This window comes from Blennius ocellaris (genome assembly GCF_963422515.1).
Source record: "Blennius ocellaris genome assembly, chromosome: 7".
Lineage (NCBI taxonomy): Eukaryota > Metazoa > Chordata > Actinopteri > Blenniiformes > Blenniidae > Blennius > Blennius ocellaris.
Window position 1 is genome coordinate 7717368 of NC_137656.1, and position 23668 is coordinate 7741035.

At 39.4% G+C, this 23668-nt stretch overlaps 1 protein-coding gene across 1 annotated transcript in view; it reads left to right on the top strand.

Annotated features, from left to right (window-relative positions):
* The window catches only part of srrm4 (serine/arginine repetitive matrix 4), a gene marked incomplete at both ends in the record, with an annotated part of 70990 nt that extends 51772 nt beyond the window's left edge, over window positions 1-19218 (top strand). The window contains 11 exons of the mRNA XM_080499956.1: window positions 7267-7350; window positions 7488-7568; window positions 7656-7682; window positions 7962-8012; window positions 9833-9916; window positions 11013-11163; window positions 14710-15032; window positions 15262-15456; window positions 15581-15682; window positions 17181-17336; window positions 18936-19218. Of these exons, the coding sequence (XP_080356082.1) occupies window positions 7267-7350; window positions 7488-7568; window positions 7656-7682; window positions 7962-8012; window positions 9833-9916; window positions 11013-11163; window positions 14710-15032; window positions 15262-15456; window positions 15581-15682; window positions 17181-17336; window positions 18936-19218 (1537 nt within the window). The remainder of the gene's footprint in view (window positions 1-7266; window positions 7351-7487; window positions 7569-7655; window positions 7683-7961; window positions 8013-9832; window positions 9917-11012; window positions 11164-14709; window positions 15033-15261; window positions 15457-15580; window positions 15683-17180; window positions 17337-18935) is intronic.
* Between the last annotated feature and the right edge of the window lie 4450 nt (window positions 19219-23668).

A 23668-nucleotide genomic window follows, 5' to 3' on the forward strand; every position in this document is an offset into this window, starting at 1 on the left:
CTGACGTTTCTATTGCAACTTGCACAACTTCTGAACCTTAAAGTTTGTCCAGAACACACTATAGATTTTAATGAGTCAGAAGCACTTTGAGATGTTTTTGTGTAACGACAATAACATGGTGGAAAATAAAGTTTCAGAAAGCAGAGTACTGATTAGGAGTCTAATGATGCTGTAGAAAAGCGTCCTATTAAATTTTCATATTCTAAATATGCTGAAGTAAAAAGAATGACAGGCCAACAACTATTTTAAGTATGTGTCTTTAAATGAAATAGGCTGTTTTTTGTTAACCTACTCACATAAGTAATTGAACTTGGTTTCAATATCAAATTAATAAAATGTATGTGATGGTAAGAGATAAACTTGTGTGTCATTAATCTGGACAAAGTCCTGCTACCTTCAGCCTGAAACTACTAATTTTAGACATAAACACAAAAAGAGGAAGTGTTACACATCTACCAGTAGATACAAAGAAGAATTGTGTTTGTGTTTATTCTCTGTAATTTATTAAAAAAAAAAAGAAAAAGTAGCTAATGAGCTAGATGTGTTTCCAAATACTTTGTCTCACTTACAAAGCATTGCCTGAAAAACGTCACCTCTGCTGGGCCAGACATTTGTTCTTTGGATTGTTATCTGGCTAAAGGGCGAGCAGCAGTACACATTGTCCGGTAAATACAGAGTTAATTATATCACGAGCCACTCGCACCAGATTCACTCTCGAAACGTTATGTCGGCTAGAAGTTTTGGAAGTTTTCAGAATATAAAGAAAAGAACTAATTGCCTAAATTGAATCGATTAAAACCCCAAATGAGCAGGAGCTATTTCGCATGCATTCACATGAGCACACTCCAGGCACAATAATGCCTTGCTGAAGTTAAAAACGGTAACGAGAGAAATAGGGTGAGCACAATCTCATCAGATGTCCCCAAATCTCCTTTTCATACACCATTGTTCCACAAAATCACCATTCCTGGCCGAACTGGCAATTGACTGCTCTCTCATTCTCCGCTTTCATTCTCCTCTCCTCATCAAAAGAAACAGTTTCTGCTGGCAAAAAGAAATGCTAATGCTTGCCTTGTGCTCTCTTTCTACAAGGCTGGGATGGTGGAGGTGTTAATGAGTGACAAAGCGTTCTCATTACCAGGAGAGGGTACTTGGGTTTGGTCGGCCTAATCAGCCCTAATGCATTTCAGCTCCTAATGCTCCCAAACTGCCGACTACGCTGAGCAGGGCCATTTATTATCGCAGGACACTCCTCCGCATCCAATGTAACAGGCAGAGTCTCCTGAGCTCTGTGGTCGCATATATCAAGGAGGAGTGCAGTTTGTCACTGTCGGGGTCACTTCTGATCACGCTCACCACACCCATGACCTTTTGCTGGCTCGGCGTGGAGGTACATTTCTTAGAATTTGACATATAAATCCAGTAAGAAAGGGGGGTTGGTCCCATTTTGGCAGGGGTCGAAGCATGTTGACACATGTTACAGAGTCTTGGGATCAAATACTCACACATGAACTGGAAACCGAATAAGTTCTCGGACACACACAGAAACAGCCGTGTGTTTTGCTTCAGTTTCTCAGCACATCACAGTGCATTTTCATAAACCTCCATCTTGTTTCAAGTCTTTAAATCACATTTGGTTGTTGCCACATGTTTTTTATTTTTTAGATTTAGTCTCGATTATTGCATTTTTTTTTTTCTTCACAGTGCTGGTATTAGAGCTCAGGCGTGACTAATTCATTAATACCCTCAAAGAAGTTCTCTGTTTTCGGGAACTGCTGGGATTAACAAGTCAAGGGTTTTGATTACCTTTGTGCTTGCAGTATTAATGTTGGCTATCTGCTGATTGAAGTAGAGGCAGGCACACAGTGTGGAACGGAACAACTGAAACACCAAAACAACATCATCAAGAAATCAATACAATTAAATGTTCCAATATAAGCTGTGGGCCAAAGTCAGTTCAGGTGCCTCCAGTGGCTCAAAACTCTTAGTGACTTAGTGACACCGAAAGCTTCTTTGAGGAAATCAATGACGTCCCCCCCATGACTGTTGTAAAAGTATGTCACTTCAAATATTTGAAAAAAAGAAACAACCTTCATTTGGTTCAGTTTGCCTTCACGCTGCATTTTGAAAGCGGATCAAACTGCCTGGAAAATGTGATACAATCACCCCAACAGCTGCTTGTTTGGGGGATAATTAGCTCATGGCTAATGGGTAGCCACAAACAACCACTATATATAGTCTTCAGACCAGAGCACCTTTCTCACTACTTCTTCTCTAATTCTTCCTCACTAGTCCCGCAAGATATTTTCCCTTTTTTTTTTTTCCTACGTATGCTTCTTATGATTTGCCCAATACCCAAAATGCATTGCGCTCTACCTCACGTCTTCTCACCACACACGGTGGAAAGTTTGCCTGCATGAAACCTGAGTTTTCATGCAGGCAAACTAAAGGCTAATGTTTTGAGTCCAGATCAGAGTTCATGAGAGCATTCACAGATGCCCAAAAGAACAAAAGAAGCAGACTTTTGGCTGAAGTCGACATGAAGCAAGTCTTCCTCCTTCATTATATTATAATGGAACTTTTTTTTTTTTTTTCGGTTAGCTCATAAAGTATTAGAAAGTAGCCCATTGTGATGTCTCCATCGTCTTGACTCTGTTTCGCCTCACATTCTCTCTCTTCTGCCTTTTACTTCTTATGAATTTCAGTCACTTCTACAAAATAAAAACTCTGAGTGAGCCTGCGGTGCTTCAAAGCCCTTCAGGTCCTTCTCCAGATCAGTCATTTTCAAAGCTTTAAATGAAGTGGACCTCTGGACAGCGATCAAGCTGGTACGAAGATGGAATCTGACAGGATTTTTTTTTCTCTATGAGGAAAGTAGAGAAAGGATGGATAGCATGAAAACGGCAAGCTGAAATGACAGCGTGCATCGGTGCACATTAAAAGACTTGTTCGGGCATCTAGTGTCTGTGAAATACAGACGGATACCGATGTGTTGTGAATCCCTGCAGCTATTATTGGCACCAACAGAGGAGCCAGTCCATGTGTCAGTGAGAGCGACACAGATTCCAGTTTCTTTTAAAGACAACTCAAGTGTCACTGATAGTGTCTGCCCAGGATGTAAAGATGGACCGTGAATTTAAATTTACGGCAAAGAAAGTAAAGTAATATATTACACCTTAATGAAAGCAGGTGGCTGCCACAGAAACAAGTAAAGTTGAAGTCTAAAATCTCTTTCTCTCTTTTTGAGCATCGTCTTATAATGAGTATTGACTTCAGTGAAGCTCACTGGCATGCTGTTTTGTGCTTTCAACCAGCCTGGGTAGGATTTGATCATCCTGTTGTGATGGGATCATCTCGTATGGGACATTTGGCTCACGGATAATCTTGCTTATGATTGTTGTGAGAGGAAATCAAAATGCATTTCTGTGCGGTTACGCGACTCAAGCAATGAGTCATGTGGATTATTTTATTTCCCATCCATTCTGTTCCCTGTGTTTTCCTGCTTATATTTCAGTGGAAATAAAAACATTACAGAAAACTCCCCAAAAATTAGGCTTTTGGTAATGTTTTGTGGATTTGAAGTCTGATTTTGCAATTGTATCTGTTAAATGTTATGAAAGAAAATCTGAACGTGCTGATGCTGCCTTCAGTTACACAGCAGACTTTTATAGAGGATAGTGTGTTTTTCACTTTGTATTCAGGGGTGCATGGTGGGGTAGTGGGTGGTGAGAGGTCTTGTTCCAGGCCCAGGCCGTCGAGGTGGAGTTTGTATGTTCTCACCGGAAAACAAAAGCATGTGTTGGAGGTTAAGTGGTGATTGTAAATTTGTCTGTATGAAAATCCTTGAATATGATTAAGAGTTTTATTTTACATTTCTGCAAAGTGAAGCGAATAGCCGTGTATAGAAGCTATCTTGTGTTCAACACCATGTAAGATTATGTAAATATAAATACATAGTTTTTAAGTCATGGTGGAAATAACTCAGCTAGTTCTATTTGGAGTTGGAAGATCAAAACCTTATTTGAGTGCATTAATGTCTGTTTCTCCCTATTTTAATGAAGTGAATACACCGCATGGTTTAAAGAAGTTATACCAAAGTTTTTTATTTAATAACTTGATATAAATGACAAATGGCATTGTATTTGTCTCTCTAATAGCACAGAGGAAATGAATCGAGTGAAAATCACCATTCACCCCGCAAATTATCTCAATGACTCAAAGCTTTTCCTCAACTCTGAAAAAACTAGGTATATTTTAATGGAGACGTGATGTGATATTGCTTGAGGCCTTGTGATTGAATACACTGTATCTCAAAATTAACTCTTGCCCTCAACAGTATGACATCATTCTGCTGAATCTGTGTACTTTCAATGTTCAGTAAGTTTAAGATGGGCTCACTGTTTTGTTGCATCATGAAACATGGAAAGAAAAACTCAGCATGTTAGATCCACGCTGTTGTTTCAACCATGTAGTTGCACAAAGTGGAGGTGACAGATGTGACGGTGGTCAGGACTCTGAACAGTGGCTGTGTTTACAAATAAACTGTGACTTGTGACATCTCACCTGTCTGAAGTGGGGAGGAAGTTTGTTTCAGCGTCCCACACTCTGACCCAACTTGTCCTGCTGTCAGGATCATCTGGAGGTGAATGATAAAGTTATTGCTACCTCCGGCGTACGAGCACGCTGGTCCGATTTGTACATAAAGACCCTGCTGCTCTGCTGCAGAGCCTCACTCAGCTCGGAGGGAAGAGTTCTAAAAACAGCGGGAAGCAACGACAACAACTTCACACCCTCACAGTGTGTGTGCACTGTGATACGCTCGTGCTTGAAGAATACTGCTTTGCACCTTTAAAATATATAGAAAGAGTGCACCAATGAGTGAAATTCTAGTTTCAGTTGGTCCTTTTTTTGTTGTGACAGGAACACACCACCTCACCAAGACCTTTCATATTAACATGTGATATGCTGATGATGCAAGAATTTAAACATATTGGGCACCGACTGGAAAAAGTATGTAGTTTCCTAGAGTTACATGATTTGATTGCTGCTTGTTGGGGGAAATATCTGTTGTAAGGTTTATATGTTTTACATGCTTTTCAAACATTATGTATTTTTTGAGTTTGATTTCTACTTTCAAATTTCTACTCCAGATTGCATTTGAGGCACATTTTGCCATTATGGGTAAATTAGTGCTTGAGGGATTCAGTACTTAATTGGTTTGGTTAAAAAAAAAAAAAAAAAAACACAGGTTTCACTTTTTGTTTTAAATGCAAATGAGTTGCATAAACAGAATACCATAGAACTACAGTGTAGAGTGTACATTGGATTATCTACTGTATTTGTAAAAAAAAAAAAAAGAAAATATAGACATACAAACCCCAATCTAACAATATAAAGTGGAGAGTCTAAAGTATAGTGTATTTAGATATGCTCAAGTCCATTTTTGTGATTTTAAGATCTGGTTGTGCACAAACCATGTGATATAGGACACAGTAAGGAATAAATGACATTTTCTTTTAAATAACTGTCGGTGAAGCTTGGGTAACATCGCATAAGCCAGTGATATTTCCATCTATCCTTCTCTTTAAGCACTTTGCTGCATTTGTGCGGGCAGATTTGCTGCAATATAAAAGTCATCGTGACAGCTGGAGCTTAAGAGTGAGGACAGGCGATGTGTATACACTCAAAAACACACAAAGACGCAAAATACAAATAAAATATTGAACAGTATTATTTAAAGTCAGATTCTGACTTCATGTTGAGGATGAGTAAATAATTTAGTGCTGCCACAAGTGCAACAACTACTGTAACTTTCTCAGTTTTGAAATGTAGATCATGATATTCCTGCGTGTACTTTATAAAATCGAATGAAGAGTTATGACAAACAATACAGGCGCAAAGAAAAAAAACCCTCAACCTTATACTGAGACATTTTAGAAAAGCCTTGAATGCAGCAAGTACAGTTTGTACAGGATATTGTGGCAAACATGGACTTAAAATCAGGTTTTGGTTGGTCAGTGGATGATTTAGGATAATAATGTGCTAAATTTGTTAACAGTAGGAGGAAAGGGTAAACATGCTCTTTAAACATTGCCAATGCTGGACATTGAACTTATCAATTTGAAAAATGGAGCTCTATTTTCTTCTGTACATATTGTAGCACATGCAGAAACAAACTCTGTATGTGTACGTGGGGAGTGCACACAAAGGCCCAGAGCTCAGTACATGATGACTGGATTCATGCACACGAAATAGAAGCGTATGATGACATAGGTGGAAATCACAGGGGGAACGTGAAGTCTGAGCTCTCCCTTCCTTGGAATAATGGATTATTTCCTTCACGATGTGTACTTTGAGGATACTATGAACTTTTCAAAAATGTAATAACACAAATTGAAATGCCTGTTATAAACACAAAATTTGTACATTAAGTTTGGAGAAAGGATTTTCAGTTTTTCCATCAACATTTACACATGTATGGCTTTTTAATGTCTTATATATAGAACTTCATTCAGAAAAAACTAATTCCAACTATAAATTGACTAAAGTGAAGGAACATACGTGCAACAAATCCACCAGAATATTCACAGTCGCAATAATTAAAAAAAATGAATATCTCAAGACTCTTGCTTGTCTCTAGATCGGCATTCAACTAAGGATTACCAGTAAAAGTCAGACGAAAACTATGTGAAATGTATGTGTAGATCTTTAGCAAGCCTGATAGCTGGTGCCCTCACTTCTACAGCGGACCTCGCCTGTCCAACTATGGTGCTCGGAGACACTGAAAATGAAACTTTTTGAAATCATGATGCACGGTTTTCAGTGCTTTTGCCATTTCTGTGTAAACAGACACAAATTTCAAAACATTGCTGTGTTAAAGCAAAACCTTTCTGAAACAAATATGCAAAAAACATTTGTTTGTTTCACTCGCTAAGTGAGCAGTAGCATTTTGCTTGTCTCGCTCCTGCAAATACTACCTGGTTATGTAAACAGAAGTACAAGTGTGGTTGTTGCAAACCTGTCAATCAATCTGCCCTCTTCAATCACTGATGCCCTGAGATGCTTCCAGCTGTGCTTTGCAGTAACTGGTGATTAAGGAAAAAGAAGAAGAGAGGATTGTACGTGGAGGCTGACACCTATCAAAATGTTTTGTTGTTGTTGCAGCGTTGCTGTACAGGTGTTTTATTATTGGTGTAGTTTAAAACCCTAACTTTTATTTTTGAAGTCCTAACTTAGTGGCTTCTCCTTCTCTGTCTGTGTTTGCAGTCATTCCTTTGACAAGGACCCCTCTCCTCGGCCGAAGGGGAAGAAGAAGAAGAGAAAATCTGAGCGGAAGAGGAAAAGGAAGAGGTGGGTTCCCAGAATAAGATGACTCGCTCTGTTGGATGTTTTTTTTTTTTTCCCCTGAAACAAATAAATTGAGATCTCCAAAGCAGAACAGTTGGAGTTCATACTGTTCTTTTTTTTTTTTTAATAATGTGCCTCAGATCTCCTTCCCACAGCCGGTCACCACTGAGGAAGAAGAAGAAGAAGAAGAAGAAGAGCTCTAAGAAAAGCAAGCGGCATAGGTAGATCATGTTCATTACCGCAATGCTTTAAAAAAGGCATGCGGATTATATTCAAATCAGCTAAATCACTGTGTCCCCTCATTTCAGGTACACCTCCAAGAAGTCCAAGCACAGGTATGTATGCAGTTATTTCGTTGTTGTTGCGTCAGTCAAGTTTACAATACCTTTACAATCGATTTGTTAAAAGTGAGCACATAAAGTTCTCACCTCGATAAGTTTCCACCTTGAATCCGATTCAACAGTCGGCGTCTGCTCTCAGTGAGATTACGGTATTTTCTCCTTGAAGGAAAATCGTCTCTATGTGTCAGTGAGGAGGCGGGTGGTCTGATCAGGCTTTGTCAGTATTAATGCCCCTCCCCCCGCTCATGACTCTACTCTCTTTCATCCCACCAGCTCTTCCAGTTTAAAACACAAGAGGAAGGATGAACGCAAGCACAAGAAAAGGTCAGTCCGCTACTGTTGCATCAGAATCGTGTACTCTCCAAATCTCGCGCAGCCTTCGTTTCCTCTCTCTACGCCAGCCCTACAAGCCTCCCCCTCCTCCCATGGTGAGCCCATCCATCCTTTTCAGAACACCCACTGCTCAGGAGGAACTAGAGTGGATGCTCCCAACAGCATCACGTAGAAAAAAAGTCTGGTGAATACAGCAATGTGATGCTCTTTTCTTGGATTTATTTGTTTTATTGTGAGAAGCGTGGAGGGTAAAAAAAAAAAAAACACTTGCAAAGAGGAAAACTGATGGAATGCTTGAGCCACAAAGAGAAGGTGAAAAGGGGTGAAGGAGGGGAAGGGAAACCAATTTCATGCTGTGATCTCACAACATTTTCGAATTCGACTTCGGATGAGCGCGATGTTGTTTGTAAGCACAGACTGGAGTTCAGTGGCTGCTTACTCTGACAGAAACCCCGGCTTTCTGGCTCACTACGGCTCTTTATTCCCTCTGCCTTTTATTCTGATCACATCACTGTTCCATGCTTTACATTCCTCCTGTTTTGCTTGCTGTTTTAACACAATGGGACCCTTCAGTCAAAGCAATTAGGTTCAAATTGAGAAAAAAAAAAAAGATGCATACATCTCTTTTTTTTTTACATTCTTCAAGGTATACAGGTCATTGTGATTCTTTTTTTTAGCTCTAACCTGCAACTCAGAGATGACTTTTCAAACACTGGTCAGAGGTAGCCAGGATCGCTGCTGCTAACAATTCTTCAGTGATCCTAAACATGAAGTCCAGAACAACAGGGTCCTTTTGGCTCGGATCTCTCAGTTTAGTGGCTCCAAACCTGGGTTTAAGTCCATCATCAAGGTGCACCAGAGACACCAACAAGGTCATGAGGCTTTGTCTATCAAAAACACAACGTTCATTCAAAGATTTTACATGCTGTGTGTGAAAAATGTTTCTGCATATTTGTTCCTGTTGATGAAATATCCACTTTGCAAGTATTGCAAGTTGCTCTGTTGTAATCCTTTCTCAAGCAATGTCACCAAACTCTTGAACATTTGTGCCACTTAGGCACCATGTTTCCTGCTGGCTGCACTGGTGAATGAAATAGAAGTCCCCTGCAAAATCTGAAAATGATTCCAAGGAATTGAAACACTGGAAGTTAGTTCTCTACAAGAGCCAGTTATTGACTCCCATCTCTACTTACTGTAATCAGAGACTTACTGAAAAATCAGAGACCCCTTGAAAGGGTCCGCAGATTTGCAAATTTGATGGCTACAAGGAGAAGAAGGTAGGGAAACCACTGTTCTTGTCAATGGTTATCTGAGGTGAAAATGATTTCAATTGAAAAACATTTGTTGGATATTGGATGTACAACGGTACGTACCTGCTGCCGCACACCCAGCGCAGCATCCTGACAGTAGGGGGTGTGACCAATCTATCAAAAGTGACACGTCAGTCACGCTTCAGTAAAACCAGCTGATAAACGGACATAACATACATCCCCACCAGATAGTATTTCTCACGAAGACAGAAGAACACTGTGGGAACATGTCAAGGGTATATTGTGAAAAACATACCTGAAAAGAAGAAAAGCAAAATACTTAATAACATTTATTACTATTTATTACATTTTTCCATAATGGTACAGAAACTGAGGCAAATGCCCTGCAAATCCTCACACAGCAGAAGTGGAAGTCTTTACTTGTTAAATGGTCCCAACCAGGAATAAAACTTTTAAAAGTCATCGCCGAGGAGTTTCTTTCATTCTACCAATCATAGCAGCTCCTTATCAATTTGTCTCCTCCGCTGTGCTCTCCTGCAGTTCGCGGACTCACTCGCGTCGAAGACGGCGCTACCGGAGGTCAGAGTCGGACACTTCTTTCTGCCAATCCTCCTCAGAGGACAGGTAGCCTCCCACCCCTCCCACTCAACACCTCCACCTCTCACTCACTGCTCCCCCGCTTTATCTTATCAGCCCGAGGTGTCTGCCGAGCTCTTGGTCACACCAGAGCGATGACTGATAAGACAGGGGTGACTTCCTCATCTCAGACACAGTCAGACTCTTATCACAGCCTCACAGGAAATGGCCCCAAATTCAGTTCACAGATCAATGCACTCAATTAAAATGACATAAAGCAAAATACTGGCAGTGTGATAATATGAAAGAAGCTGGGTTTTTTTTTTTTTTTTTACAGCCTTTATAGATTATATTGATTTGAAGGCAAACCGACTTATAGCAGCGAGGTATAACTGGATTTTGGTGATAATTAATACAGAAGTCACTCAATTAAGATTCATGCCTTTAGCTATTTGTTAAGTATCTTCTCTTTTCTGGATGACTTGTCTTTTGTCAGCGGGTATTGTTTGTCATCCACCTCCACTTGAGGACTTTTCTGATGAAGATGGGACAGTCAAGTTGAAATATATGAAAGATATGGTTTAAAAGCCCACTTCTTTTAAGAGATGAAAAGAGAAAATAGTTAACAGAGAAGTAATTACTAAATCCTATAGTATGATATAAAAGTCTGAGTTATTATACCATCAAAAATGGGAAAGCAAGGAACATCACCCATATCAGTAATCTTGAATCTATTAGACATTTTGGCTATTATATATTATTACAAAAATATATAACAATTGAAAATACGAACTCCAGAAAAGTCAAGATATCGAGAAAAATTAAATGAAAATAGGCAGCAATGATCATTTAAATTAGGAACACATTGTACAACATTGTGTTGTTGACATCACTGCACGAGCTCAGGGACACTTCAGAAAAGCATTGTCTTAGAACACATGTCATTCCTACATTCACATGCGCATGAAAGATGAAAAATGACTCAATCAAAACAAAAAAAGGTTGATTTTCAAAAGTGTGCAAAACCACAGTTTTTCCACCCCAGTCGATTAATTGTATGTAATACAATCTGAGGTTCCCCGACGTGATCCAGTGTCACAAAAACTGAGCTGAACTAAACACAGCCGTTTGTCTTTTCCCACAGACACCATCTGCAGAAGTCTGTGGTGCATAAGACACTGGGACATCTGGCCGCTGTTGCAGAGGAAACCCACGCAGTCATGAAGTGGAGACCTACAACCAAATCAGTGTGTAAAACGGCTCCAAAATATCGCTCCATCCTCTCGACCGGCACCGTAAGTACTCCTGAAGGACTCTCATGATGCTGCCCACAGGTTCAATTTGACTTCTCAGATACCGCCATGTCAAGCTGCTCGCCATCGATCGCCATCAAAATTCCTTTAGTGAGGCGTTCATGCAAGTCATTCTCAATGGTTCCTTTTTAAACATAACGGGAGGTCTTATTGAGACATTTACAGTTAGTTTCAATTAAATATGTTCAAATATTTTCATCAGTGAACTATGTTTTAGCCTTGTTGAGGCATGAATAGAAACACAATATTGCGCATAGCCTTGCTTTGAGCTCATACTTCTTATCTTTGCTTATTGTTGTTGTTGTTTTTTTAATCATTATTGTTGTTGTGCCAGGTTTCTGAAAAGTAAAAATTGTAACAAAATTATAATAATTTGCTTAACATTTTAGATCCTAGATTTTGGCATTTATCCTTCAGATCAGAAATCATTTGACAATCAAACAAATATGAATGAAAACATCAACGCTGAATACTGTTTGTAGGTTAAACCTTTGGTACACATCTTCCCTATTTGAGCGTAATCCACAGACATACATGCAATAGTTTCTTTGCTTTTTCCCTTATAGTTGTTTATGTGGTTACTTTTTTAATTAAAAGGACAATAATGACCGAGCCAGTCTTCATTAAATATTGCTTGTTTGTGAAAACCATCCACACAATGTTCAGATGGGGACCTCTCGTGGCCAGTTGGCATAGGACAAGAACTATGAAGCATGTTATTATTAATAATTTGGGACATAATCAGTCCATTGTGGATCATGTTCTCCATAATGATCGATTTGCCATAAAAGATTAAATTTCTTCTTTTTTTTCCTTTCTTTTCAAAATCAACTGCAAATAATAATGCTTCAAATTTAACAACGTCCTTAACGATCTTACAGTGGGTCAAAGATCTAACCCATACTAAACACTATGTACAAATGTCTGCTTCTTTCCATTTCTTCATAAAACCTTTAGCATTATCTTCCTCTATTTTATCTTCTGCATCTATCCATATTTTTTTAAATTTCCAATCAGTTCACTCAAATAGGTTGCAGAGTTGGTGTATTTATGGTGACAGAGTTCAAAAATACATGCTGGTAATTTATTATGCTTATCTTCAGTATGATTTTAAATTGCGGTGGTGTCTCTTTTTCGCCAATATAAACACAAGACTCTGGTGTTTGTCACCATTGGAGGAAGGCAGCAATCATACTTTCAAGTCCGTTTGGTAAATATAAATAGTACCAGCATGTTTCATGAATGACAGAAACCAGGAATGTCATTGCTACTGCAATGCAACATGAACCTCTATGCCATATGTTCAGTCTTCGAAAGTGATGACAGTGAAGACTTATCACAGTATGTTAACTCTCCCCATGTCGAGGCAAAAAGTCGATCACGAGTGTCTGAATTTTGCATTATGGGATGAATGGAAGCAGATCAACATGCCAAGAGCTTTTAAATCTTCAGTTAGGTTCGTTCTTTGTTCTGATCTAATACAACTTCATGTTTTTTACATTTTCTTCGAAGACCACTTGGTGCCTGCAGATTGACTATCACGCTCCAGTTTGGATTGACTCAAAGCAGCTAAAATAGAAAAAATATATATGTAGCTTTTTCACTTTGGTCATCTGCTTTATGTTATAATTCAGATGGCAGCTTTCATCTGTGGCAAACTTGACTTCATGCTTAAATAAAACTAAAAGCAAACAGCAAAGAAACTCCAAGCATGACTGGCATCCAGTTGAATGCAGATTTTGAATTCTAAAATTGTCCTGTTTTTGGTTTTTTTGCTTTGTTTTTGTTGTTGTTTTAGTGTGTTTTTGTAGGATTTTCTTTTAGTTTCATTTTCCACAGCCCCAATGAAAACAGCTTTGTCCTTAAAATCGTTGTCTCTTGCTTATTGGAGCACAAAATAAATTTAATTTCTCTCCAGCAATCATTAAATTATGCTAATAACACAGACGGATGTTTTTAATTACACACCACAGGGTTTTAATTGGAATTCAATAAATTAATCCATATATCGAATCATGCACGGTTTCCAATTTCTCAAAGTCTTTCAGGAGGACTTCACACTTGGTTACCGGTGGGGAGCCTCACTATAGTCATGAGAAATACTTCATTTCAAGAGGTTTGAACAACTAATACACGTTATCCATAAAATAGCGCAAAATACTTTTTTAATTCTTATTTTCTACTTTCTACAATTACAGGTTATTATCCTGATGCTGTACATCTTCTTTTCTTTTTTTACAATAAATCATGGGAGGGAGATTAATAAACCCCCAATATTTCATGGTGTGTACTTACTTTTTTGATATGATTGTGAATGTTATTTGTTAGAAAACATGTCAAGAAACTCAGGCAGTAACCTTCTTTCGTGGAGGACGAATGTTTGAGGGAAAGAAAAGCACTGAAGAGCCAGATGCTAAATTATCATGCGAGAGAGTATAATTAAATTTAGTGTTGACAAAAGGCCACACTGAAGAATGTCTTTGTTTGAATAAATCTCTTGCAGGTGAAATCCTTTACTCTTGAGCACTCATAGATTTTAAATAAATGTGTCCGTCAGAGATCACCGGAGAGGTTCAAATTTCCCCCGGGGTCAGTTTGTCGTGTTGACCGTCTGGATGAGATCATGAGAAACTAGATGGGAGGACAGGTTAGAGGATCCTTTTACAAGTGTGTCATGTGTCTTGTTTTTTCCCCCATTTGTGGACATTCTACTGTAAAAACAGAGCTGAAGCACACTTTGTTCCCCCGATATGAAAAAAAGAAGCGACATGCTATTATAACACTGACTGGCTCTGGGTTTGAAGAGAGGGTTAATGTCTTTTTCTTGCAATTTACGACTCTAATGATGCACTTATGTTACCCGCTCTTCCCTTTTTTTTTTACACCTTACCTACTTAAGGAGGAAATCTTGATTGGTAAGTCGATGCTATCCGCAGATTTAGGGATTTACATGTAGGTCGGTGCAGGCTAATTATTGACCTCTTACAGGAGAAAGAGCACAGTCATCTGTCCCATTCTGAGGGCTTTCTTAGTTTAGACTGATGGGATCTCTCTTTGTCTGCAATCCTTTTTCATTTCTACATAATACCCATTTTTGTGATGTTTGTTCAGTGTTCTTTAAATGAGGGTTTTTCAATGGGGGCTATTGTTTAATCTTGTTCTCTTCACTCCAGTTAGTGCCAGTAGATCTTTTCTATGCATAGTTTTCCTTTCTTCTCTTACTCTTCTGTTGTACTTTTCTTGTAACTGTTTAGTTTAGACTTCTTTAAAAAAAAAAGTTTTCTTGTTGATTTTTTTTTCACTTTAGTTGAGTTCAGATTTTCTTTTGAGGTTAATCGCATGCTTCAAATTTGCATGACGTCTTTATCTTTCAAAGCTTTCTGTCCCAAGAAAAGGAAAGAGTTCTCTTCACTTGTGTTTTCGAGGGAATATGTGCCTTCATACTAGAGTATTCACAGTGCATCAAAGTAGGTAGCAGATTTGAGTCGCTGATCGATTTTAAGCCGTGGCCTCTTTGTCTGTTTGCAGATTTTGTTGTCCAAACCTGGGAGTGAGCCCTTGCACCATAATGGGTCACAGCACTTATCTGGCCAGGTCGAGGGTCCACACGATTACGATTCAGGAAATGACACGTCCTCGCCACCGTCGAGCAAAACCGGCGTGTCTCGGGCGAGTGTCACTGACAGCAAGAGGAACCACTGTCAACGTCTGACCTCGCCAGAGAAGCTGAAGTTCACTGACAGAGACAATGCCTCTGACTCAGGAAACTCTGTGACCAGCTACGCCTCCTTGTGCAAACCGTACGGGGAGGACGGCTTGTCGACGACCCTTTTCAGCACAAATGGCAAGAGGTAACGTTTTGTTCGTCACAAGCAATCCATCTGAATGAACGCTTCCCAAGGATATCGTAGGATTCTTCATCTTTTATTTCCATGCTCCGTTTTCTCTTTTGAAATATTCACATTATAAGTAGAGAATAAAAAGGAGCATTTCTTGGGGGGGGGGGGGGTGTTAAAAAAAAAAGACCCTTTGGCTTTATCGCTGAAACCAGAGAAACATCTGAATGCATGTTCTTCGCAGGGAGCAGATAACCTTAGGGTGTCGGCTGGAGGTTGTGAGATCCCCAAAGACATCCAGCTGTTCTCAGAGGAGGAGTGCGTCGTCTCGAAGGCGACTGAAAACCCGCTTCTCGAGCAGCAGGAGCAGGAGCAGATCCTCAGGGAGTTCCAGATACTCGGGCCGCTACTCTCGCAGCCCCTCGCTCTCATCTTGCAGGTACATCGGCCGCTTTTCCATTGTGCCACTCTGACAAATCCCCCAAGCGGCACTCCATACACTCATATCATTGCATTTGCTTGCTTAACCATATGGATATCTTTTTTATTTGTTGTACTTGCAGCACGTACTCGCGCTCACCCAGTAACTCGGCTGATCTGAGGCGAAGAGGCAGCGTGGCCAGCCTGAGCTCCAGAGGAAGCTACTGCAGATACAGCCATGACAGGTGAACTTTACAGCTGCTAATAACCCCTCCACCAGAGGTGTAACACCACATAGCAACAAACAAGCAAAAAACAACATTAAATCAACAAACGTTTTAAAGCTGTCCCCAGTCCTTGAGAAAAGAAATGTGGCTGGTGCAGTTTGCAAGAAAGTTTCCCAGAAAAGTTCCTTCAGAGCAAAGGCTGTAGGAATAATGATAGCCAGGGTTGAATAAGAAAACTAAGGCATAAATGGAAACAGTGTTTACATCCGTCATTTCAGAATGAGACACGGGAGGTAATGACGCTGGTTTGGTTGGTGAAAACATACAAGAAGGCAGGTTTGTCGGTGTTTATGGGTGTGCAGGTATTTACTATCATCTTTGTGAAGATCGGGTGAAAGGTTCGCCAGTTTGCTTCAGGGCTGCACATTGTGTCCAAATTAATTATCATGATGTCAACATGCCTTGTCCACAGCAATGTTGGGCTACACAAAGGATTCTGATCATTTATTCATATTAGCAACCATTTAGCTGGGATTTATCTGGATCACCTCAGAGAGTTCAGCACACATGACAGAGTCCAGAAGTGTTAAATGCAGTTTTACATTCAACAAGTGTTGAGTTCTTAAACACTGGCATATAGTTGTGACGGAGAAATGCAGATGAAGCGATTTCACAAGAGAGCAAGTTCAAGTTATTTGGCTGAATGCCTTCCTGTGTTGAAAATAAAAGCCATGTTTCAAATTAAAAATCTCAATTGAAAAGCATTGACTATATCTACTACTGAGGATATTCCCAGGTAAAAGCTTGAATTTAAAACAAGGGCCTTTCTAAATTTTAATACACTGAACAATTTAACAATAAATTATCTAACTTGCCATTTATTTGTATTGTCAAATGTTTATTTAAGTCAAATAAAAAAGATAAAATAAAAAAGTTAAATAAAAACCCCTTTATTCATTGTTCAAGAATAATCTCATAGTTGTTTTTTAAATTGATAACACTGAACTTGCAAAACAGTATGAAATGAAAAGAACATTAACAATAAATATATTTTTCATTATAGTGTTCATATAGTGTCCATCCACCCACCAATCCATCTTTATCTAGTTCAGCATAGCAAATATTGCCAGTATTATAAACTACTGCTTACACCAGTGCTTGAACAATAACTGTAAATGTGAGTGAAGACTGTATATTAAGTGCTGCTGACTTTTTTTTAAGTAACACCATTATTATTTTGTTTGCAATAAATGTGATGGAAAATACAATTTCCATGCCATTTATTTCATATGTAGTCTGAATATCGATAAAGATAGCAAAGAGGATTTTGTCTATTTAAGTGGTCATGACAGACACATTTCCAACCAATAAAATAACACCTAATGACTTATGACACCAAGCAACTGTCATTAATTCATCCCTGGTGTTTGTGACAGGCCTGACATCAGTCTTCAGCAGGTCAAATGCTCCTAAAGTTGCAAATGGACATTACATGTTGAAGTTGTCTGCTCCCCAGGCTACGAAATAGGAAGAGAGCAGGGAGCTCCAGAAAGACCGGCCTGAAACACACACATAAGGTCAGCGGGAAACGGCAAAGACGCAAATCCTACTCGCCGATGAGGAAAAGGAGGAGAGACTCTCCAAGCCATCTGGAAGCACGCCGAATCACAAGGTACTGCTCTCCCAGTTCTGTTATTTATAGCCACAGTGTGCATTTTTATGCCGAAAGGCAGCAAAAATTGTTCTGCTGGTCCTACCCTCCACCCCCTCAGTTGGACATGTCCCCAGCCTGAAATCTTTCAATCGTGCTGATGAGCTATGTACCTTCAAACGGCATTTAGCCGGAGGTGGAGATAACTGTCAGCTCTGAAGCCACCACAGGGGCTGGAGAAACAGATGGTGAACATAGGCAATCTGAAATCTTAAAGAAAAAGACACTGGGATGCCATCTTTTTGAAAGGAAAAGCGACAAAAGAGCAGGCTTGGCACAGTTACCATGGTGTTTCTTTCATTTCCCACTGCATCCTGAATACAACAAAGGGAATAGACAGAAACATACAGGAACGGCAGCCACTTAAAGGATATAAACTACCACCCTGTATTGAATTATTGCACCTCTTATCTGTATTGTTTCATCATTCTGTGTCACGGCTGTAAAAGAGATATTCACTGTCCAAGAGGATTGAATCAGTTATATATGCAACAGCCTCACTATATTTACAGTATATGATATGAATAACACATACGCCTCTGTCTATTTTATATCTAACAAATATTAGATTCATTTACTCTCCAGATGGCAGTGGGAAAGCATTTTTGTGATGCTAATTCACTTTGACATTATAATATTGTTCAACAAAAACGGTTATTTTGTGCTTTCCTGAGATTTGAATATACCAATAACATAGACGTTTATGACTGCACAACAGGTTTCATCAATATTGCGCACTAGTATAATACAGTGGGAAATACAAAAGGAAATTTAAATGCTTCATGAAATGTGGCATGTTGTGTAAATGCTCAAACGAAATGCAATAATGTTAATTTGTTATAATACCAGATGACTATTATTCAATTGAAAAATACAGTTTTTTGTGTTTTCATTTGAAGAAAGGTTTTGCATTTCCACAACAACATTTTGAAAAAGATGTGCGTTTACATGGAAACGGTAGACATGCTGAAAACGATGTAATTTTCATGTTGGGCCACGAGTGGAGGCTGTTGTTTGTTTTTATAAATCATGCAGAGAACAATATGTCATACAAATTAACAATGGCTAGTACATGCAGTAGATATTCATATGAACTGATGACGTGGTTTTATTGCTATTCTGGGTGACTCTCAACCACCAAGTCCCAGGAGAAAATGGGCTGGGAGTCATGACACTCTGGAGGCCGCCATTGTTTTTGTCCATCTAATCGTTCATGTGCAGAAGAACTATTTGCCACGGCCATGATACGCATGCCCAGTAGCAGCATTTCAGAAAACTTAATATGGAGGTGGAGTCAAAGCGCTTTCAGACCTAACTGTACTCTGGACAATTGAATTGTCTTTTTAGAGTCAAAAATACTGCGAGTTGTTTACAGCTACTTATTTACATCTTGAGATGAGGTTGTAAAACAGGAGCACTGAGCTTAGGATGTGCTCTGCAGACCTGAGGGGGATTACATGGTGTGGTGCTAATTGTTTGTTGATTTGTAGCCACTTGTTAACTGTTTCGGGCTACACGGTTGAATCCACTGTTTCAGTAAAAGACTATTCTTCTCCGCAGTGCCAGAAAGAGACCCATCCCTTATTTCCGACCCAGCCCTTTCTCCAGCAGCCGCGCCACCAGCGTGTCGTCCTGGAGCAGCCTGTTCACCCGTAGCCGCAGCCGCAGTCGCAGCCGCAGCTCCCTCCACAGCGTCAGCCGCAGCCGTAGCCGCGGCCGTAGCCACAGCTACTCCACTTACCGGAGCAACAGTCGCAGCTCCTCGTGGAACTCCATCTTTGGGACGCGTAGCCGCAGCCGGAGCCGCGGTTCGTTACACAGACGGCACAAAACAAGGCATTAGGCCTCTCCGAGAAAACATTAAGGGACTGAAGCAGCAGTCAAGTTCCCAGGAGAGAGTTAGGCCAGCGATCCACTGTATGCCTCGACGCGCTCTGAATGCTTGAGTGGAAACGTCCCAGCGGGTGGTCCCACCATATCTTTCACACAGGCGGTGTGGTTCGCTCGGCCCACAGAGACCACTGCAGACTGAATGTTTTTTTTTTTTTTTGAGAGGGGGTGGGTTGTTTGTTTTGTTCTTGTACTGCATACTCTTGCATCAGCACTCACAATGGCCCGAGACTGTTTATCTCTAATATTTACTATAGAAAACTACACATAAGAAAGAAAAACACTGCTCATGTGTTGTCTGCAGTCTGTGCATTCCTCATCTCAGCACTACATGGTGAATTATTATTGTAAATGCTTGAAAACTGCTTATTGATTTCATAATTGGTGGTTATGTGACATGACATAACAAAGGGGGTTCCAAGAAGCATTAGAATTACTTATTAAACAAGTGCAGATCAACACTACACTGATGTCCGAACGTGACGTCAGAACATCCACAGCCCCATGTCTGGTCCCAGATTTTCACACACGGAGGTAACATTTGAGTTGTTAGAACCAGGTGTTTACAAGCAGCTTTGCAGTGATTGTTATTGTGAGTGAGGAAAAGGTTTGTGGATCTGATCTCGGCGCTTCACAAGGACGAGAACAAACAATTTTTCTTGGTCGAAGGCAACTTGGCGGCAAGCACACTGCCTGTCAGCTCAAATGTCAAATTAATTTATCCTCTGATCAAGTGGAAAACAATTGAAATGTCAGCATGGGTGATACAATGGAAGGCGATCGAAAGCCTCTGTAGGGGAGGGGCTATAACAAATTCTTGCTGTATGACAGGAGGTATTTTTCTTGACAGCACGTTGTGAATTAAAATATCTGATGGGTTTTGAAAAGGGTACGTTTACAGATAATGAGCTTTGGATCTGCTTTAATTACCATTTTGGGCCATCTGTAGTTATTTTACCATCTGATTTTTGTTCATTTGATCATTTTGATTTTAAATTTAGGTTTGGAAAGAAGAGGCTTCATGTGCTGAAAATAACTAAAGCTTAAAAATAGCATTAATTCATTGTTCACTTGAAAGAACATTTTCTTTCCACAACACTGAAACCAAATGTACAAACCAGCTGGTTCTTAAGTTTTAAACTGTGCAGCATCATACATATTTATTATCTATTTAATATTTATTGTTTTGTAGGTCCTTCGCAGTGGTGGTCAAGCTTTCTATGCAACACTGTCAGTTTATTGTTTTCCATGGCTCTGCTGTAAATTGTTTTTGGTTTGTTGAAAATTACTTCTGGGTTTTTGCCATATTGCTTGAATTGGATGTTGGAAAGTCAGAGGAGCGGAAACAAGATTCTTTCTGACCGACCTTTTGCACTGACTTGGTTTTTTTTTTTAAGAAAAATCTCAATATTTGGAGCGTGCCATGTCACTGAGAATCAGAGGAAAAGTTCAATGCAGTGACAAGAGAACTGATCACATCACATTATTATGTGGCATTAAAGTATCTGACTACAGTGTGATACTGATCCCTTTTTTCCTGCCATGGAGGCAAATTACTTCCATAAATTCCACTCACAAGACTGTTTGCTAAAAATAAAGCGGCACATGAGAGCAAACTGAGGATAATGACCAGAAAGATAGCATGACCATGACTCAAGGTACGGAAATCTACCAGTCACCATGCATCGCACCTTTGAATAAATTCTGTGTAAAGCCTCATTTTCATGACATTTCAAGATAATATGCATCATTTTTGTTTAAGAAGTTTCATGTTTACATGGCAATATTGTGAAAATGTCAGCCAATATCAATGTTCCAACAAGAAACATGCTTACTGTTTAATGAATTTTAATTCAGTAAAGTACATTTTCTTGGCTGGGTCTTTCTGTGTGGCGTCACACAAACACATTCACGTTAGTTTTATTCCGGGACTTGCGAGACGCGTTGATTGGCAAGCTCCCTCTGGTTGACGTGTCCCCTCTTTGGCTCGGTTATTTTTAACACTACAATCTAATGCTGAGTAACTAATTCAATGTGAGACTTCCAAAAGTACTTCACGATAAATGATTAAAAAAAAAAAGAAGAAAAATAAAACAGGATCAAATGCTTTCTATTTAAATGTTTGAAAGAAGACGTCAAGTGAGATTGGTCCTTATATGCAAGTCCTACATGTTTCCTTATGTTGCTTTGACCACCAATGGTGAACCGTTCTATCCCATCCTTCTAGATTTTTAGCATGGATTAATTCCTATGAACTACCAGTTTATACTATTTCCATATTATACCTGTGAGTGTAGTTTTTTTTTTCTTTCTCTCATAATCCAAATACACACTTGTAGCAAAGATGAGGAACTCTAAGTTATCCTGTGAAGGTGTGTTTGTGTGTTTCCTTGTGTTTCTTATTGAGTGGTGACAGTTCCTCCTCTGTCTTCCACCTAAATTCAGCTCAGATTGGCTCCACAATTCTAAAGAAGATCAATTGTGTATTTAAGATGGATGGTAGAGATTCTTACCTCTTGAGCAGATCATAATAATTTTTTATCATATGAGTGGTGGATGTCAACATTTCCATATGGCTCCAAAAAAACCAAGAACACCCCCCCCCCCCCCCCCCCCACGTCAAACCACTGCATCAAAGTTCATTTTTAGGCTGCTACGACCCCATAGTTTGAATCTGCCTTTGCTCAAAATTAAGATTTATATTTCTCGATCATTTCCAATCCATCATGCTGTCTGTGCGACTGCTCCAGGCCTGACAGACTGCTCTCTATGCACTCAATACTCTCAGCTTATTTCCCTGAATGTCATCTAAATTGGACGAATGAGGGAAATACAGCACAGGAAGGAGGAAGGAATTTGGCACACAAGTTGTCCATAAACTACGAACTGATTATGACTTGTGTCTTCCGGTGTTGACTCGGAGCCAGAAGGAGAGTTGTGTGACGGCACTGACAGATTTTTTTTTCAGCCTCAGACGACGCTTCACCTCATCCCACACTGTAAAGTTCACATTTGTTCTTGTGAAAAATCATTTTGAATATATAAGTACTGTGGTGTAAATATGCAACTTGCATTGTATAAATTATACAAAAAGGTGTGATAAAATGATTTATAGAATGTGTTTCAGGCGTTGTTGGATGTTAAAATGTTACAGCTTGTATGCATCAATCAAAGAATGAGGAGAATAATAAGAAGCTGTCAGTCATCAGCAAACTCCATGTCTTTCTGTGTAAGCTCCCCTTTGATCATGTCCTTTGTTATTTAAAAATCTAATGACAAGGTCAAACAGCAATATCAAGCCAATGTTTCAGTGTTGAGTTATGCACCTTCTCCCCATTTTTTCATATAAATAAAGCCTCTTGCAACCGCATATATTTCATACTGTCACAATAATCCTGTGTCAGTGTGATCTGTAATAATGTGTCACCTGGAGATTAAACTGTCCTCACCATGATCCATTTGAAATCCACTCTCCCACTGTCTATTCAGGATAAGCTATATAAACATCATGTTCTGAATAAAAAAAGCGTGGCTGTTTCATTTCATGCCCTCCCCCCCCCGAACAAACAGATCAACGATGCAACATATTACATAATGTACAGGAAAGATTCACTAACATGCAGAATGTATTTAGAGAGAAAATAAATGGCTTCACTATCACACTATTTATTGAGGTTCAATCATTTATAATCTGAGTTGTTGTTTTTTTACTGGCGTCAACTTGACATTTCAAAATATACATGCAGAATATCCTGTTCCAAATTAATAAAGTCACAACTGAAACCAAATGTCTGCATAAGTATCTTGAATTTCTAAAAATGGTCATTTGTTGACATTAGCATCTTGTTTCATGTAGTTTCTTTTGTTTTTTTTAATGCAGCAGGGTTTCAATTTCCTTCATGATTCATTAAGTAGTTGGAATGTGTTAAATTAAAGTTAACCTTGACTTTTAATCTGCATAATTCTATACATATCTAATAATTCTCTGTCATGGCAAGGCAGTAGGAAATTATATTCAAAAAGAAGAGAGGTCTGAATATGGAGGTGAACACATGGTATTTACAGGTCCTATATAGGGACCCACGAATCTCAGCATGCAAACACCAAACCGGAACCAGACACATACACAAACAAATACATCTCCGTAAGCACAATTGTAACTCCCACTGCAAAATGTTATCTGAAACACCGATCCACCAATCTATTTACGCACACACACACTCACCTCCACAGGTATGCACCCAAGTCATTCAGTGACCAAACGGGCTCCTTTCCAATGTGGACACCGTTTTACTGAGTTGGCTTCTTAGCAGTTTTCTTCTATCCGTCCGGTGACATCAGTCCGTTTAACCTGAAGCTTTACGTGATTTTCTATTAAAAAGGCAGTGAGTCAGAGGAAGGAG